This window comes from Anser brachyrhynchus, assembly GCF_964034855.1.
Source record: "Anser brachyrhynchus genome assembly, chromosome: 1".
NCBI lineage: Eukaryota > Metazoa > Chordata > Aves > Anseriformes > Anatidae > Anser > Anser brachyrhynchus.
The window spans coordinates 194,744,386-194,763,684 of NC_137694.1; the positions used below are offsets into that span (position 1 = coordinate 194,744,386).

The 19,299-nt window shown below is 36.5% G+C and overlaps 1 protein-coding gene across 1 annotated transcript in view; it reads right to left on the bottom strand.

The window, feature by feature from the left end:
- Window positions 1-214: 214 nt before the first annotated feature.
- ATM (ATM serine/threonine kinase) overlaps window positions 215-19,299 on the bottom strand; it is a 77,599-nt gene continuing 58,514 nt past the window's right edge. Inside the window, exons 48-63 of the mRNA XM_080580601.1 lie at window positions 15,921-16,040; window positions 14,807-15,024; window positions 14,057-14,264; window positions 13,037-13,150; window positions 12,488-12,646; window positions 11,082-11,220; window positions 10,643-10,725; window positions 9,280-9,420; window positions 8,201-8,317; window positions 6,849-6,998; window positions 5,594-5,759; window positions 4,248-4,334; window positions 4,047-4,161; window positions 2,407-2,470; window positions 1,729-1,865; window positions 215-1,609 (exon numbers count right to left, since the gene is read on the bottom strand). Coding sequence (XP_080436727.1) covers window positions 1,426-1,609; window positions 1,729-1,865; window positions 2,407-2,470; window positions 4,047-4,161; window positions 4,248-4,334; window positions 5,594-5,759; window positions 6,849-6,998; window positions 8,201-8,317; window positions 9,280-9,420; window positions 10,643-10,725; window positions 11,082-11,220; window positions 12,488-12,646; window positions 13,037-13,150; window positions 14,057-14,264; window positions 14,807-15,024; window positions 15,921-16,040 — 2,202 coding nt within the window. The 3' untranslated portion in view covers window positions 215-1,425. The remainder of the gene's footprint in view (window positions 1,610-1,728; window positions 1,866-2,406; window positions 2,471-4,046; window positions 4,162-4,247; window positions 4,335-5,593; window positions 5,760-6,848; window positions 6,999-8,200; window positions 8,318-9,279; window positions 9,421-10,642; window positions 10,726-11,081; window positions 11,221-12,487; window positions 12,647-13,036; window positions 13,151-14,056; window positions 14,265-14,806; window positions 15,025-15,920; window positions 16,041-19,299) is intronic.

The following is a 19,299-nucleotide window of genomic DNA, read 5'->3' on the forward strand; positions in this document are numbered from 1 at the left end:
ACAAACAAAAAAGCCCACAGAATTTCCACTATAAGAAGTATGAGGAAAAAATTCAATAACAATATTGGATTTTTTTAATCCACGCTTAAAAGTAAAAACTCTTCAAGTGTTTTTTGTTCAGTCCTTTCCCACTTGTCACATAAGTTTAATTTTCAGAGAACACATCACTGTATTCCTGCATGAGTTATTTGTCAGAGAAAAAACAGGACACACATTTGGTTCCAAACATAAACAGAAATTTATGCCAACTTCATGAAAACAAAATACAAAAGATTCATCTTGCTATGTTGACAATAACATATAAAACAAAGCAGCAGCATCAAAACTGTGAGAATAAAATAAACACCAGTGAAATGTTAATGAGACCAGAAATTCCTCACTTACACCGCTGCAAAAATGCATAAAGTGTAAACTAGGATAATGTGAGAGGATACCAATTTTTATTCATATTTTTATAGAGAGATGATTCAGAAAGATTTATTAAATCTACCAGTGACACTTACTTGAGGGGATTCTTCCATTATCAATATTCACAGACTATCCTTTTCATTATTATTTTTTATTTCAAAAGAAGCAATGCCTTCTGTAAAAATGTGTACATTCAGAATCTTTTTTTGTGTGCTCAAAATGAAACTTCAATGTTTCTGAAAGGTATTCCAGATACAGAATGACTGCTTACTTTAGAGGGGTTAGCTCGTATGCTAGGCTTCACTGTACAGTCAGTCACAGGAGTTAGAGTTACAAAAACTAAGATTTTTTTTGTTTCATAGCATTAAAGAAACGCTATAAAAATTAGGTACAAGCATAATTTCAACATGAAAAAACAGCAGTATTACACTTGACTCAATGACTTTATCTCTATAAAAAATTGTCCATTTAACAAAGCTAAAAAAAAACAACTTTCAAGTCTTTAAACATAAAGTTCTCTTGTTTTCTTTTACACTTTTGTCAAGTGTCATTAAAGCATTATCTTTAAAGCATGCCCCCTCCTTTTTGAAATGCACTTTATCTAAGTCGTTTCATGACTCCTGGTTTTCAGACCAGCCGTGTCACCATACTGGATTATCGTACGCCAGACTAGCTGTTTAACAGCTAGACAAAGGTGATGAATCTCAGGGTAAAGAACACTATGCATCCAGCGTGCCTGAGCAAAGTCCTTGCAAGTCATAAGGAATGTCACAGCACTGGCTGTTTTGTACTGTATGGTGAACGGAAGTGGAGGAAAAACAGAATGCTTTCTTGGTAACAGGTTCTTGAGAAAAAAAAAACACGCCGTCCCCAAAGCATCCACCTATTACTAATACGTATAAACCTTTAGAGTTGACCTGATCCAATGTTTAATTGGGAAATACAAACTTGAAATGTTCACAGACACTTGCTGCTTAAAAATAGGTTTCTTCTAACAGCATACTAGAACCTCCCAAGTCACACCCAGGGTTTCCATCCAGGAAAGAGTTGGCTCAGGTTTTTAGGGTCCATGGCTTGCTGGATGAGGAGGTTCACCTGCCCTCCCACACTGAGCACCGTTCCCTCCTCAACGCCTTTCAGCTTCTCCTGAAGTCTCATCAGGACGCGTTCAGCCACTTTGTTAAAACTCTGGTCATCGCTGCTGGCGGAATAAAGACAGAAAAACAGTGGCGCTAGGTATGGTCCTGACCACAACGAGCAATGTTCAGCAATACAAATGTAAAGCACAGCAACAGACAATAAAAAAAGTAAATCTCTCACCTGGCTTTTCTTTTACATTCTTGTGGATCAGCGCCGAGTGTGGAGCTCATGTCAGCCTCATCCTCTGGTCTCTGCTGCAAATACAAAGCTTTCAAGGGGTTCATGGTCCAGTCAAAGAGGGGATCATAGAGCAGCACCTACACAGTAAATAAGCATCTATTTAATTTAAACTGTTAATTACAGCTAGCTCAGTGCCCTAACAGAAACGGTCAGTTGGTGATGTTCATGCTAACCAGATTAGAACTTCTTTTTTTTTTTTTTTTAACTTTTTTGTTTTTTTGAAAATCCAGTAATATTGGGCTAAAATGCTTAGTAGACAATATAACGATGAAACAACATCTGATCATTTGCAGGTGTCTGTACTGTGCATACTTGACTCAGTTTTGACATTCACAGCCAGAAATACTTTAGCTACTGAACAGGGAGAACTGTGTATGCCTGAAACAAATAGTTCCCATAGAAAGTACAGACTGGTCTTGATTTTATTGAAGATTGCATGAACTGACAAATCTGACCAATGCTACTAAATGAAAATTCAAAGAATAAAACATAGAAAAGAAAAAGAAAGACAAGCCATAAATATAAATTTAAACAGTATAGTGATGTGTTCCAATACAAAGACCAGAAATTGAAGATATTGTGACAGCTTGCTATCGGAAAGAATGAAAAAATAGTTACCTCTACAATGGTCAGCAAAGCTTCTTGAGAATTTCTCATAACAGCCATTGTTTTCTCACAGCATCTAGAAAATATTTTACTGTATTTTTAGATTCTTTTTGGTAAAATGAAATGGTATTTCCTTCATTTTAGAAATGGGTACTTGTACTCTTATTAAAAGCTAGTTTCTAACATATGAGTAACCTGCTTGTTTCCATTTTAGAGAAAAAGGAGAAATTTAGAACTATATGACCATAAGGCGAATATATACGAACTGATAAATTCCCTATGGGAAAGAAATTACCAGATTCACTGTCTGAACTGTTTCTATACGCAGAATTAACCACCGAGCCACCACTGATTGCTGTGGTATGCCACAATGGCAGTACTGCTTGGCTGGGTGAAAATGTGCGTGCCGGAGGTGCTCTGTAAGGCATCAGAGAATCTTGGCAGGGCACCTTCCTATGAAATGAGCAGAGCCAGTGGCCAGAGACATTAAGCTACTTCTGAAATCTCTCCAACAGCTTTAGATGTAGAAGCTGCTATTTACACCCACTCTCCACTGAACTAGGCGTCTGAAAGTCATAAGAAACTTTCCTTACGAGACAGGTACTCTTCAGGGAAAGGGTCGGCCTCCTTACCTACTTCAGGATCGGAACATACACTACAAAGTTAACTGGCTGTGTTCACACCCAATCTTGAGATGCCTTGTTTATACGCTTACACCTATACGGTTACTTACAGGTCGGTATGGCTAAGGCAGAAACAATATCTGCACCGGAAACTGTATTTACTTCTGCCAGAGACAACCAATTCATTTTTTTCTGTATCATGGGACAAAAGTTTCAGAAGTAACAAGAAACGGTGAATTTGAGAGCATCATGGTTAGAATAGAAGTGGCAGTGATTGTTCCTTTACAGTACAAATGTGCATTAGGACTTATTAAATGCTACCTTACAAAGACAATGCTTACATTACATGTTTTTCAAAGACATGGAATTCAGGGCTTGCAAGCGCCTTTATCATTTATCATGAAAGCCTCCAATGAGAGAAATGACCTGCTTTTTAGGGCCCTCTCAGGTCATTAGCATAAAATAAGGTGGAACTTAACAGAAACTCATCCCTTTGGGGAGTTGTCTGTCTTGCAGCTCAAATCTATTGTGCGATTTATATTTTGCACTTGCAAAGTGATACCAAATAAATGAACTGAAAGAAGAAAAAGACCACAAATTAATTAAAAATAAAAAAACTGAACAGATATAAGAGAACAAAATAATTTAAAGAAACTTCATGGCTTGGATATATAGTATAGTTTTAAAGGAAGTACATAGCTCTGAAGAAAACAAATCCTAGCAGTGTAAATTGAGGGATGACATTTAGCTGTGGAGCCTTTAGAAGCACTGAGCCAACCCTGAGATTCACAAGAGGGTGACATTCACCCATTATTTAGTGAAGAATATGATACACTGGGTAACAATAATGGAATATTTATCTGTGTACATGAATAACAGTGTATGATTTAGAGGGTAGCATTTAGTTTTGGATATTATTAACAGAAATTAAGTCTCCCCTCAAGCACTGAGACTACGTAACATAAAACAATCATAATGCCGTAAGTACACTGCTGCCTCCTTACCCCTATGTCGTACAGGATCACTTACCTTCTGAAGACTCCTTCCACTCCAGTAATACCCATTCCGTCTACAATATCCCTGGTTAATCTAAATGGAACAGTCTCCGGTGTGGGAAGGATTTTACCTTGCTCAAAAGCAACTCCTAAATGAAAAAATAAAATACATGTTAAAAAAAAAAAAAAAGTTCGAGTAAATAAAAATGAAAGCTTTCTTTTCTGTCCCACTTACCCAAATCTATATGCACTAGTTCTGCAGTTTGTTCATCTATCAGGATGTTATGAACATGTCTGTCTCCAAGTCCAAGTATGTAGCCAACTAAAAGAAAAAGGTAAGTTCTGAAACTATTATTTACATGCCATAAGAAACAGGGATCATTTAACAAAGAGAAGATTATTCAAATCAGTTTAACACATGGAAACAAATTAAAAGTGAGACTATTTCTTCCCCCATGTAAATGTATTACTCCAGTAAAGAGCAAATGTCATTCCACAAATTTTAGAAAAAGGCTGACTGAATGCAATTGCAAAATGGCAGTTCTGATGCACAAAACCAGATGGTTTTATCTATTTCACAGACTTCTTGCCCATTTCTCCCTGTAGACAGGTTAAACAAACAATTTCACAATTTTGAATTAAAGATAAAAAGCAAGTACACGGTAAAGTGAGGGGTTTCTTATTATTACAATTTCTAAGAAAACCTTTTAACTCACAGTATCATATAATCATAACTCAGTCAGGGCAGCTCTATACCTAAATAGTTCCTAAGTGATCCTTGTCTAATTTGGTTTTAAAAATCTCCAAATTATAAGATCTTTCATGTAAGCCTATTTCGGTGCTTTACTGTCCTCACATTTAGAAAACCTTCAAATGAAACCCTGATGGTTTTTTTTCCCTAATGGACATAGATTAATATTTCCTATAAAATTCTTTCATCTTAATTCTGCTAGACAGTAGATTTACTTAATTTTTCAGCAAAAAGGGAGTGTATAAACAATATGCTAACATATAAGATACGGTCTATTGTAATGTATACAATATACTATCAAATATCTTCCAGAGACATGATATGAAACTGAGTCATCCAGAAGAAATCCAGAATCTGTGTGTCTATACTTACTTATGGAGACAGAAAAATCAAAGAAAAATGCCAAAGCTTAAATAACCATTTCAGCCATACCTAATGATGCCAGCAAAAGGGAAGTAAAAGATTAAGCCTTTCAGCTCAGCTAAAACATTTGAGGATACAGATGAAATGAAAAAATCTTAAAGCACAATAACTGAAATAGTCAGATAGTCAGGTAAAAACTACCAGAGGTTAAATATACAAACCACATATATAGAGAAAATAAAGAAAGAATTTAATTCTGTCTTTCTACTGCAGAAAAAGGGGAGGGGGGGTGTCAGAAATTTTAATTCATAAAATAGTGCTGGTGCTCTTGATGAAATTTTTTGGTCCCCCCCCCCCCCCCCCCTTTTTCTGACAGCTGAAAAAAGCTGAAAAGCATTACATCTGAAATGGTATAAACTGTTTTTTTACTTAATTAAAAAAGCCATGTTAACAGTTCAATACAATACCTATAGAAGAAGTAGCCACACTGCGAGTGTATGCCAACCGTTTTTCAAACCACACAGCTGGATCCAGGAATTTTTCCATGCAGAAGTAACGAAACACAGGTTGAAAATTCTCACAGATCTTCATGAAGATGTTGTATTTCTCTTCAGAATGTTTCTTCTGCGCATCCTTTAAATGCACAAGAAATGTTTCTCCAATGATTGACTGCTTTGGAGAGAAATACAGCCCTACCCCTTCCCCCCTCTCCCAAATGCTGTTCTCACTCATTTCTCTCAGCTATGAACAGTATTTTTTCCAGCAATCATTAATGCACCTATTTGTCTGTTTTACTAAACAATTATATTTTCATACACAACTCATGGGCTACATATGAAAAACCCATCCCATTTCTCTGGTTCAGTGGCTGCATGTATTTTACATACAGGTAAATGCATCTTGTTGAGACATACTTCCCCCACACTCTCTTCTGTTGCTTTTCTGATGGCTTCACACAGTTGTGAGAAAGTCATTCTCACTCATTCAGTCACATGCAAAAGCTGTACAAAGCCACAATTAAGCACACATTTATCCTGTTAAATCTATACAGATTTAAAAGAAATTATTTTCTTGCACATTGTGGCTAAGTAAAGCAACAGGTAAAAACTGTCTGCAGTGACGTGCTGAGTCAATTTATTGTCCTTTACATATGGTAGTGGTCATTATTTACTCTTCTTTTTAGTCTTCCTTTAGTCTTTCCTTTTTCCTGTACATGGATGTCGGCGCACAGGAGGAGCCAGACCTCTTCACACTGCCTTACGGCAGTTAAGAACATGCATTCGTCTCAGCTGCATTCTAAACCCATTTTCCCCAAGGATTAGTATCTAGCATTTTGGCTTATTCATGAAAACAAAATTATTTTTCAATGCAATGAGAAACATGACAAGCATAAGTTAATTTTCTAAGTTAACTTTATACTGAATCTGTTGGGTCTCTGTAACGACCGTTCTGGTATTCCAATGTATTTATATTCTAGAAAACATTTCACAGATTTCCTGGAGATTTAGCTATATTAAAATCTTTCCTACAGCAAACATTCATTCAGCAATTTTTATTTTGTAAAGACTCTTTCCAGGCTGCATTCAGATTAGTGTGAAGATACATTAATACCATTGTTATATACTAAAAGTATAACTTTATTTTCTCCTTTAATACTTAAAGAAACCTTTTCTGTGTAGCAGAATATGAGCTAGATATTTTTCTTTAATTATTTTGACTCACCATCATTATCTTCTGGCACTGGTAACTGGAGTAATCTTTAGGCCTGTATCTCTTGTGAGCTCCCTCCTCGATATTCACAAGGAACTCCCCAAGGGGAGTTGTTCCTGAGCACCACTCCAGAACACCGCTTTTCTGAGAAAGGGGAACTACCTGTGAAAACAAAACCAGTGCTGCATGGGGAGGGAAACACACACACAGCTACGAATACATACTGCAGAGCATTGGTGGATATTTGCGTTTGTTTAAAAAGACACAAAATCAAACCATATAGCTGGCCAAAATATATGATTTTACTGTATAGGTATGCATATATAACATAAACTCAAGGTTCTTCTAGCATATCCTTGCAAAGTTTTTTTTAGCCCAAAGGACCTTTCACTACATACTTCAGTACAACTTAGTTAACCTACTCAGTTTGCTTGTTTGGATTAGTATTCTAGAAGACACAACTTGCCTTGAGAATGAACAATCTCCGGGCCTCAGAGAAATAGCTACTGCCTGTTTCCTTTATCATTATTTTTATTATTGTTTTATTATTATTTTCTTATGGAAGTCTCTTTATCTCATAATATAACCCCTCATATTTTTCCTCCCTGCTCTCATTCATTTTTACACATGTGCAAACATGCATCTTCATTGAGAACTATTTTAAGAATGTGAATCAAACCGTGACTTCTTAGACTATGCTAGCAGTTTTTCTTTAGAAATTCCAGAATTCTTTAGAAATTCCAGAATACACATTTCTCACTTGTCAAGGACAAGAACTTATACTTTTAGAGCACTTACTCAGGTCACCATCACAATTACTATAATAATCCCTAACACATAAAAAAACGAAAAGGGGGGGAAGTTCCTGTTTAAATACATTTTCTATGTTTATAATTAGAATTTATTGCCGCATTCCCAATTCCAACAGAAACTGTTCTGCAATTCAAATTCTGCATGAACAGACGCTAGACCAGTCTTCTGGATTCAACTGGAAGGAATAGTGCAAGACTAAAATTAACAAGAATTTATAAACAAACTTCTATTCTCAATTTCAATGATAAGCAACTTGTAGTTCAAAGACAGCGAATGACTTCATTTCTGTTCATATAAAGTTCATATAAGTTAATATACAGAAAGCTTTGAATAATATTTAAATATACATTGAGAGGCAGGTTTTTTTAAGGATTTGAAAAAAAAAGTAATAATTAGGTTATTCTACACTTTAAGGCACAGTGACACTTTTAACACCACATAAAAGATAAGCTTTTAAATTGTCTTTGGGTTAAGAAGAGAAGAATAGGAAAATATGCTTTATCAGTATCAGTAGTACTTATTCCTCTGCTGCAGCATCTGTTCAGGGTTACCTTGTATCTTCGGATAGCTAATTTTCTCTTTCGTGTTTCAGTGTTTTGCTGGAGCAATGTATTACACATCTGGAAAACCTGTTGCATAACAGCATCTTGTCTCAGATCATCACGTCCCTGTAGTATAAATAGAAAAAGCAGTTAAAGAGCACTTTTTTCAGTATACGACTTCTTGTTCTGCATCTTTCAAATACACAGAAAAAATAAATCCACAAAACACAAGTTACTTTTCCACAATAATCAACTGTAATAAAATGTAATCAATGTCTACATTTGGTTTTCTAATAGTACTCAGTTGTTTAAGTTAATTATAATTAACTTAAATTATCACCTTTTTCTTCTCTTTTTTCACAAATGTTATTCAATTAAGGTTTCAATGAACCTACATTCCTTAAGGTACCTTTTATGTTTTTTAAAAAAAGGTGTTGCATTCACCGTATTTAGCAATCCAGCACACGGCTGAAGCAGCATCAGTTGGTACTGCAGTTCTGATTAAGGAATGCACATCTGGAGATTCAGGCTTCCCTTTAAGACTTTCAAAACTACCCCATACTTAACAGGAAGTCAGAATTCTTGCAGCAGCTGATGAATGTTTACAAAGCCATCAGGGACAGACAGAATGACATCAACTGAGTTTAATGAAAATTTTTTGTTTAGAGGTTTGTGTGTATACATGCATGTATTCAATTGTCTCTGAATGATAATTATATTTACATATATTTATACATGGAAAATAAATATATTTATACAAGGAAAAAAAGAAAAAGGGAGGTATTTTACACAAAATGCTGACAGCTTTTATTTTTAGGTCACTAGTCACATGACCACAGAAGTCAGCAGGTCTGGTAATTGTCAGATAAGCTATTGTATATTGTTGACAATATTTACAAAAATATTAAATATTATGAGATACTTTGTGATTTCCTTTATTAAAGCCCTGAACAGAGAAAACTGACACTGAACTGTGAAAATTTTGCATTTAGTACGCGAGTGATACCAGAGAAAACTGACATGAGAACTTAAAAAAAAATTCCAACATGCCAAATCTCTGAGATGCCCCTACAACAGACAGAACCTACCTTAACCAGCTGCCTCCTTTCTTTGCCATCTGATCCTACACAATCTATTATTTTAGGCAGATTCAGGCCTCCTGCTAAGTGAAATTCTGGCTTAAAGGACCTTATTGTCACCAAATTTTCATATCTTCCTGTGGGATCCACCTGAAATTATATTAGTTTAAAATTAATAAAAATACGATCTCCATTTCCCTCAGAGAAAGCATTAATGATTTGTTTGCAAACTATATGCTAAATATTAATATAAACGTTCTGTCATCTACAAGAATAATAACTCAATTTCAGCCTGTGCCAACTAGCGTTCTCCCAGAAAATATTCATATATGGTTGGAGGACATTAGATTTACATTAGCCTGCAAATGAACCCAAACTACAATTCTAAAACTGCCCAAATCTGTATGGTCTGTATCTTAAACCATCCTGGATATCCCCATGCCACAAAGCAACCCTACTCCATTAGCTGTAAGGAAATTGCATTTGAGTTGTTTATATTACAGACCTCTTTCTGTTTCAGATAAATTGTACAGGGGAAGAAGAAAAACAAAGACAATAACAATTGTATCTCACAAGGGTGCAACAGCAGGGACCAAGAGGAGCCCTACAAACAAATGTTATTTAGCATGGGCGGCAATTTCTGGCCTCTGAAGTCAAACAGCATAAAATATTCCCTTGGCCTGTTCTATTCGGCTGTACAGAGATAGCCAGGGGGACTTCCAACATATGGAAGCTCAGCTTCAAACACTTACATTTTAGGTGGCTGGCCCAAAATGCAACTCTACACTCCTCAAACAGCTAAGTTTCCTAGGTAGGGGAAGCATGCTCACTTACTCAGGCATATAAGAATGGGTGCCGATGCACCCATCTAATCGACAACTCATGCTAATGGGAACAGATCATTTACCATTACTAAATTACTGAGCTAAAGCACATAAGCTGGCCAACTAGGAACAGCAGAAGAGGCAGATCTGTTTAATCTCACAGCTTCATGTACGTTAAATGCCTCCTCAAAACTCTGAGCTAGCACCTATAAAATAAGAGATTCCGATTCCCACATCCTCTCTGTTGTTTAGGTGCCTCATCACCCCTTCTGATGATGAAAGACTAGCCAGTGCTAACAGTGGCAAAATCATCTTTCTATGATAAGTTGCTATCCTAGACTTTGGGGTCATGGTCTTCTAAAAATTTCTAAAGGCCTTCCAAAGGGAAGGATCTCACCCCGCATCTCCCACCTCACAGGAAAAGTACCCAGATAGGCTGGCCTGTAAAGAACATGGGAAGATGAAGAGAGAAATGCTCTGACTGTCATTAGAGAAACTTGGATCTAAGATTTGATATTACAATGTATAACTATTTCAACTTCAGTCACCTTAATTTCCATAGTAGGAACAACAACATCCTCCAGGTTTTTCAGTTTAGTAATTGGCTGGTCAGCTGGAATACTTATTCCTTCTGTAATTAAACGGAATTCATACCTTTACATTTGGAATTATAAACACACATTGAAGTTCACAAAAACAGTTTTTGGGACACAAAATCCTACTGCATACGTCTGTTGAGCTGATGGAAATGACCACTGCACAACTGGAGTTTTATGGTGTTGCATACTCATGAAGTCCATACCTTACAGTACAAGCAACTACTACAACTTTTAATCCAGACTAAATTCTACATTTATCAAAAGGCACAACGTTATCACAGTATCTCTTTTAACTATATACAAGTATTAAGAAATATTTTTTTCATCCAAGAATATATATATATATATATTCATTATTGAAAATGAAAATCTTTTTTTCAAGACTTACTTCTTTGAGATTTCCATGGACTAGCATCTACATTTGCTAATATGATGTAAGCATCACAAAGGGTTTCAATATCTCTAACCATACGAGCTCTCCTTTTTCTTATGATATTGATTATATTGCTAGCAGCCTCCATCCTGTCCTAAAAAAAACAATAAAATACAAATATCGATTGCAAACTACATCTTGTAAGATTAAGGATGCATAGTAACATGCGGTCATTTAAGTACAATTAGAATCATAGAACGGTTTGTGTGGGAAGAGACCTTAAAGATCACCATTGGATCCCAGAGGGCAGCAGCGAGGAGGGAGCACAGCAAGCTCAATACCCTGGATTTCAGGAGAGCAGATTTTGCCCTCTTCAGGGATCTGCTTGGTAGAGTACCATGGGGCAAAGAGCCCTGGAGGGAAGAGGGGCCCACGAAAGTTGGTTAATATTTGAGGATCCCCTCCTCCCAGCACAGGAGTGATGCATCCCAACAAAGAGGAAGTGGGGCAAAAATGCCAGGAGGCCTGCATGGATGAACAAGGAGCTCCCAGGCAAACTCAAACAGAAAAAGAAGGCCTACAGAGTAGAAGTGAGGACAGACAGCCTGGGAGGGATACAGAGACATTGTTGGAGCAGCCTGGGATTGGGTTAGAAAAGCCAAAGCCCTGTTAGAATTAAATTTGTCCAGGGACATCAAGGGCAACAAGAAAGGCTTTTATAGGTACATCGGTGACAAAAGGAAGACTAGGGAAATTGTGGGTCCTCTCCAGAAGGAAACGGGAGACCTACGAAAACATTCAATGAGGGATAAGAGGGCAATGACAAACAACCATGCCAGGACTATAAAGATGGGGCAGAAAAAGGACATTAATCCAGATACAAGATGATTCCACTGGCAGATTCCAACAAAAATTAAACAGTGACAACATTAACATGAAACTGCAGTTCAGTACTACACTTCATCATGGCTTTTAGCAAATTAAAGTCATACAAAGGAACAAAAGGTATACTGCGCATGACTAAACACTTAGAACAGATGTTATCACTTAAAGCAGAAAGATGCTCAGTATTTACTTTTAACAATAAACAATAAACCTACTCAAACACTTACTGCAACTTTTAGACACTTACTGTGCCTTTTAAAGAATAATTCATCAAGGACATTCATCACAAAATTCTGTGCAATAACTGGGGGCATTTGTTGCAGGAAATGTTAATTATGTTTTGTTTAGCCTCAGTAAAAATAATGTCAACCGTAATTACCAATTCACACGCAAAAGAATGTTTTTTGTCACAAAGTACTTCTTTCTTCCCACTCTTTCTGCTGCTGAATTCTACACTAAGACAGCCCTTGAAATAAATAAGTATTTTTTTTACAAAACTGAATAGGATACAGTGAAATAGAATTTTTTATAGTTACCACATCAAGCTGGGAGATTTCTTTTGGTGCAGTTTTAATTAACTTATTTCTTCTAGTTGAATCTGGTTTTGTCAGGAGATCATCTTTGTTAGCATTTGCCAAAGCCAATATTATAAACAAAGAATGATGTGGATGATCCAGTGAAATTCTAGACATCAGCTGTCAAGGAAAAGAAAAAGATCCCATTATTGAAAATTGTACAGAAGAAATAAAACAACTTAATTAACATAATTATTTTTTTGAGCTACTAAGGCTCTTCGTAAGAAATAAAGAGTAGTGATATCACTTAGACATTACCTCCAGAATTGTAATACATTCAAGGTACATTTCTATACATGCATAAGACTATGCTTATACAACAACAAAAACAACAAAGTAGCAACGAGAATTCCCCAATCCTCTCTCTCCCTCCACCCACAATATTGATTTTGCATCACCACCTCCATAACTCATTGTGCTATAGCTGCACAAAGGAAGATACATATTATTTAGGAGTATGCATCATTAAACCAATCAAGATATCTTTAGATACAAAAAAGCATAAATTACATTATTCAGAACTTCATGAAATCCTAGACCACCCATCATCTTGGTTCCCATTCGAGCAGCCAGCTGGTACATCAGAGGCAAAAACTTGTATGAAGGGATTTTCTCTGCATTTTTCTGTAGTAGAGAAAATTCAGCAAGAAAGCTGTATTAAACACCAAAAAAAGACTGTAATCATAAAATACCAGGTTAGAAATTTTGATTTTGCTTTTTTTTTTTTTCTAACAGGGTAACTATTGCTGAGTGATCAAGTGAGTATCACATCATCTTGGTTCCTGCCTCTTGAATGTCCTTGATGAGGAAAGTACTATTTGCTATTCTACTAGAGCAGAGCTTAGATACATTAATTCAGAATGCCCACATTTCTAGACTCACTATGGCAAGAAACACTCCTAATAAAAAAATTTACAACCTAGTTTAAGACAATAAACAATTGTGTGTTAAAAATATGAGTAAAGGAACACTTTCTACTCTTGAAAGTTAATACAAAGTTAACACAAAATGAAGCAATTACAAATTACACAGATGTCTGTTATAAATACGTATCATTCATGCAAGAATTAACAGATATCCCGCATCACTGCAGAAACGAAAAAAACATCCTGACAATGAGAACCTTTCTGGTCCATGGTTGCTGCATTCTACAGATAGTCTAAAACTACATCCTTTCACCCAAAAGTATACACAATATATCCAGAATAACATACTAAAGGACATAGAAGGATATGGGCAGCATTCAAGGTATGTAAAGAACAAGGTAACGACAGTGAAAGATCATGAGATATGTTTAATCTTACAGACTTGCTAAAGTAAATTGCTAAAATAAATTAAAATGCAATGAGAATTACAGTGTTACTGATGAGCAACTAACTGATAAGCAATGACTGAAAAAGGAAAGTTTTGATGGAAATGCTAAGGAGCTATCCAGGAAAGCATACATCACACCACTATAATTCATCCTTTAGAAATAGGAGGAGGAGGAGAAGGTGGATAATTGAATGAAAAAAAGCAGTAAACATATACCTTCATCATTTCATTGACTCTATCAACTCCAGAATTTTCAAGCCACAGGGAACAGAGTCGAAAGATCCACATATCGTGTTCTTCTCCACTTAGCAAACAGCTGATATAGTTCTCCACTGCTTTACACAAGAAATTTTTACGATCCTCAGTTAGGGCATGTATGGCACATTCATCCAGATCAAGCTCTCGCTGAACCTTCACTGTATATCTATGTGAACAGACATTATTTTTAAACAACATTATTTCTCAATGAACAGACTAGGCTGTCCAAATTCTGTTGCTTGGCAATTTAACCTTTTTTTTTTTTTCTCTTTAAACTTGTTGTGTATTAACAAGCCCAGTAAAATAAACATCTACAAAATGAAACTGTAGGAGCTATTCTTTTGGTGCATGTCCAACACAAACCCACCACTCTAAGTAAATCTTCAGTCAGTGTCTTTTTTCCTTCTAATGATATAATCTCAGTCTTGATGAAATCATCCATACTGTTTAGCTGTTGCTGTAATGCTCCTTGATTTAGTTTTGGCCCACACCAACTAGCAATTCTCTTAGATGATGTCCAAGCCCAGTTAAGAAAGAAACTCTATGCAACAAGTATTATGGGTTCAGCCACTGTTTTATGAAGAGAAGGAAAAATTCAGTTGTAGAGGTGTGAACCATGCTGTACCACTTGCCCAGACAGACAGAGAATTAGTAAAGACAAAGCCTTTAATGGCTCCACAGTAACCACCTCTCAGTCTGAACACTCACCTATTTCTCTCAACTCTGTGCTCTCTCAGGAGGCCAACCTCCTCCTTGGCCTTTCTCAGTAATGCCTGCTTGTTTTCAAACTCTGAGGATTTCATGTAATTCTCAATTCGCTGGTACTGACTATCTGAGAAACGAGCCAAAGACAGGAAAGCCTTCATCTTTCCATTCTTCATCTCATCACTGTTGTCTCCACTGTGGCTTGCAGCAATTTCCACAGCCTAAAAGGGAAATTACAATAATAAAAAGCCTGATAATCAGATGAATAGTGACTACTGCATAATACCTGACCAAACTCTATTATCGCAGAATCGCAGAATGGAAGTGACCTCTTGAGGTCATCTTGTCCAAATCCATGCTCAAGTAGGGACACTTGTTTGTTCAGATTAGTTAAGGTTGCCTGTGATGAAATATATACATATATATAAAATAAAACCGACCAGGATGAGTATTTTTTTCTAAGTGAATTTAACCTTTGAGGAGTGTTTCAGTGCAAGCTGTCAATAATATTATCATGTATCAAACAGCTTTAACAACCATACAGGAATTCTCCTACCACCATCTGTCTTTCAGAGCAACTAGGCATGAAGTTTTGCAACTTAGTTTTACCTTACATCATAAGATAAAGAAGAAAAAACGAAGATAGTGCCAAAAAGAGAAGGAAATTGTATGTGAAAGTCACTGATTCAAATCATCAAAGAAACTATGTAGAAGGTAACAGGCAACTATGTACAGTTTCATAAAATAGAAATAAAGAAATGCAGAGCAGACATATATTAATAAAAATGTTTCTACTATGGCTAAGATTATAAAAAAAAAATACAGTACTTTGAAACATTAGTGCAAGACCTTCCAGCACCTGGAATGAGACTGTAATGAATGAAAGTCAATGATCTATGCTGAAGGTGAAAAGATGGGGATAGGGTAGAAGGAAAAAGGAAAACCGGAATAGCAGTCATATTACAGTGTTATATAATAACCTGTGAAATTTTTATTTTTTTATAAGAATCTGTATTTTCAATCCACACAAAAAAAAAGAAGGCTACATTGTAAAATTCACTTGACATTTTAACATAGCATTATCTCAAAGGCTGTGCATTTCAAAGACTAGACTCACCTTTTCTAAGTATTTCCGCATGATGACTGTAGGGTTTTCCAAGCACGTTTCTGCTAACCAGGTTCCACATAGCCTCAGACACTCTGTATACATCAATTTCAGATGAGGATTATTCTCCACCTTTAAGAAAGAAAGTTTTTGGAAAAAGAAAAGAAGAGGAAGACAGCAAATGAAAATACCTGTAACATATTCGGTAGGCTACTTATAAAACTTTTTACTTCTAAACATAATTTAATCACTTAGGCCTGTTACATGTAATGCATCTACAATGGCATTTACTATCTACATATACAGTAGTCAATAACCTTAAATCACATTCTCTATAAGACTAATGGAGAGTGCCTATTTTAAAATACCTGACAGTTTGAACAATTAAAAACACAATAAAAAATAACAAATTTTAATAAAAATAAAGTAAATTCAGAGTGTGTTTCCAGAAATGTTATTTCTAACATCCCCATTTAATCTGAAGGACCATAGCGCACGCTGTAGGAAACATTCAGGTATTGTGATAACTATGTGTGATCATCAAATTTTTCAGACAGACTTCTCCATGGAAACTTGGTTAAAAGTACTCTGAGAAGATGATGGAGTAGATTTCCAGTGGACTTGCCTCCAGACTGGAAGCTCAGCTTTAATTCTACAGCAGGACAAATTTCCAAAATACTTTGAGCATAGGGTATATATTAAAGACCACCTGATCAAGATGGCAACACTGACTGTGAAATGCTGATGAATATCATAGACTGCAAAAACACAAAAGCTCCTTACTCCAAGGTAAATGTAACACTGGAAGGTAAGACTAGAACTATTTTTTTATGCCTTTATCAACTGATACATGAAACAATCACATAAATGAAAAGAGGATAAGCAAATTCTTGATTTTGTCCTGATAGGTACAGAACTTTGCCCTAAATACTCCAACCTTCTGAAGTGTGATATTCCTTAATAATGTATACAGATTCAAAGTGAATGCCTAGTAACTTCCAAAAAATACTCTAAGAAAAAAAAATATTCTAAGAAAACTATCATGGCTAAACAGAAAGGTAAGGAAGATGAAGACACTTTTACCACATCAGTATGCAAAATCAAGTTTTATCAAAGTGAAAAATTAAAAATACAAAAAAATCAAATATCCTGTCAAAGGAAAACATAGAACCCACCATCAGACTGTCAAAAAAACCAACCAGCAAACAACTTGAAGACAACCTAAACATATAATATGAAAGCATTATTAGACTTTATTAGGAGTTAGTATTACTAAGAGGAGTTATAATTACAACAACAAAAACACAAAGAGAATTGATAGATGAATATAAAGAAAATCCAGAACAGCTTTTGTAAAAATAAACCACAGAATGACAGAAAAGTCCATGCTGGAAGGAACCTCTGAAGAGATCATCTGTCCCAACCTTCTGCTGAAAACAGGGCTTTAGATTAAGCTTCTAGGACCCTCCTAAACTCAATCTTGAACTATCAAATTCCAGCAAGGGAGATTTCACTATTTCTCTGGGAAATTTGTTACAGTGGTAGTGGTGAAGAGGTTTTTTTTCCCGTATCCAGATGTCATTTCTCTTGCTTGCACCCATTGTCTCTTGCTCTTTCACTGGACATCTTTGTGAGTAGTTACCTCCATCTTTACAACCCCCTTTTATGTATTGGAAGACTGTGATTAGATCTGCCCCGAGCCTTCACTTCTCAAGGCTGAATAAAACCAATCCTTAATGTTTATTCCTGTGCCAAGTTCCCCATTCCTCTAATAACCTTCATAGCCCTTTGTTGGACCTCTCCAATTTCTCAATGCCTCTGTTGAAGGGTGGACCAAAACTGGACAGGTATGGGCTAAGAAGTGCCAAGCAGAATAATCAATCACACTTCTTAACCTACTGGCTCAACCCTTGGTGAAGCAGCCCAGGACATGGTTCACCTGTATTGCCACAAGGGCACGATGGCAACTTGTTCTAGCTTGCTGTTCACCGGGACCACCAGGTCCTTTTTTGGCAAAGCTACACCCTAGCCGGTCAGACCCCTACCCGTACCACTGCTTAAGGTTACTCAGTCCCAGGTGAAGAACTGATCTCGTGCAACTTCTGTTGGTATCATCTTCCAAACTATTGAGGTCTGTCTGACTCACCAGTCACTCTTCCTTCCAGTTTGCTGTTATATGCAAACTTGGTGAAGGAATTGAGTCCTGTCACATAAATCTCTTTCATAAAGATAGTATCAGAGCCTGTAACAAACCCTGAGGAAAACTCACTTCTTTCTGGCTACCAGGCTGCCTTTGCATCATCAATGACCACCCTCTGAGCTCAGCTGTCTAGCCAGTTTTCCACCTGTCTTGTGGTCTTATCTACCCAGTTTGTATCTTACCAGCTTGTCGAGGACAATATTGTGGGAGACTGTTGCAAATGCCTTGCTAAAATCAAGACAGATGACATCCACAGCTTGTTCTGTATCTGCTGGGCAAACTGTTTCATCACAGAAGATGATCAGGTTAGTCAAGACTGATTATCCTTAGTATATCTGTGCTGGCTTTTCCCAATCACCTTCTTGTCCTTCATGTGCATGGAAATAACTTCCCTAAAGACCTGTTCTGTAATTTTCCTAGGAATTGAAATGAGCCTGACTGCTCTGTAGTTTCTCAGATCTTGCTTTTTGCCTTTTCTGCATATGGATGTGATTGCCTCTTGGTGTCATCAGAATGTTCCCTATCTCCATGATCATTCAGAGGTGATACAAGAGTGGCTCTGAAATGACAGCCAGCTGTCTTAGCATCCTCAGATGCATCCCATTTCCCAGCTCAAATGGACTTCTAGAAGAAGTCAACAAGCACAGGGATAAGGAATAACTGTCTGATACCAGTCTACTCCAAGAGATTCCAGCAGTTGTGTGACATGGCTCCTCAACAAAAAGCTCCTGAAGAAACAAAGCCTCGAGAAACAAAAAGCATGGTTCCTGGAGGGGCAAAAAAGTAAGATAGGCAGCAAAAAGAGAAATAAGTGGGCCACTTTTTACAGGGTCATTAGTCACCCATGAAAATGCTCCTAAGACCCAGTGATCTGTGCTGTTAAAAAGACAATAATCTGGGGAAGGCAATGCACAGTGAACAAAATCCGGTGATGATGTTGAGTTATTCAAAGTGATAAAATGACAGACTAAAAAACTTATGACAGACAATACAAGAAAATAAATGGAATGAAAAAAGCAAATGAAACTACCAGCAAAAAAATAAATGCTAAATGATGCATGAAGAGGGCAGGCAGAGAACATGGCATATATACAGCAGTGGACTGTGAGATGGTTGACTAGAAACAGAACTAGAAAGCGTTACCTCACTATGAAGAATGGTGACAGGGAATATGCAATTATTGTTTTTTCC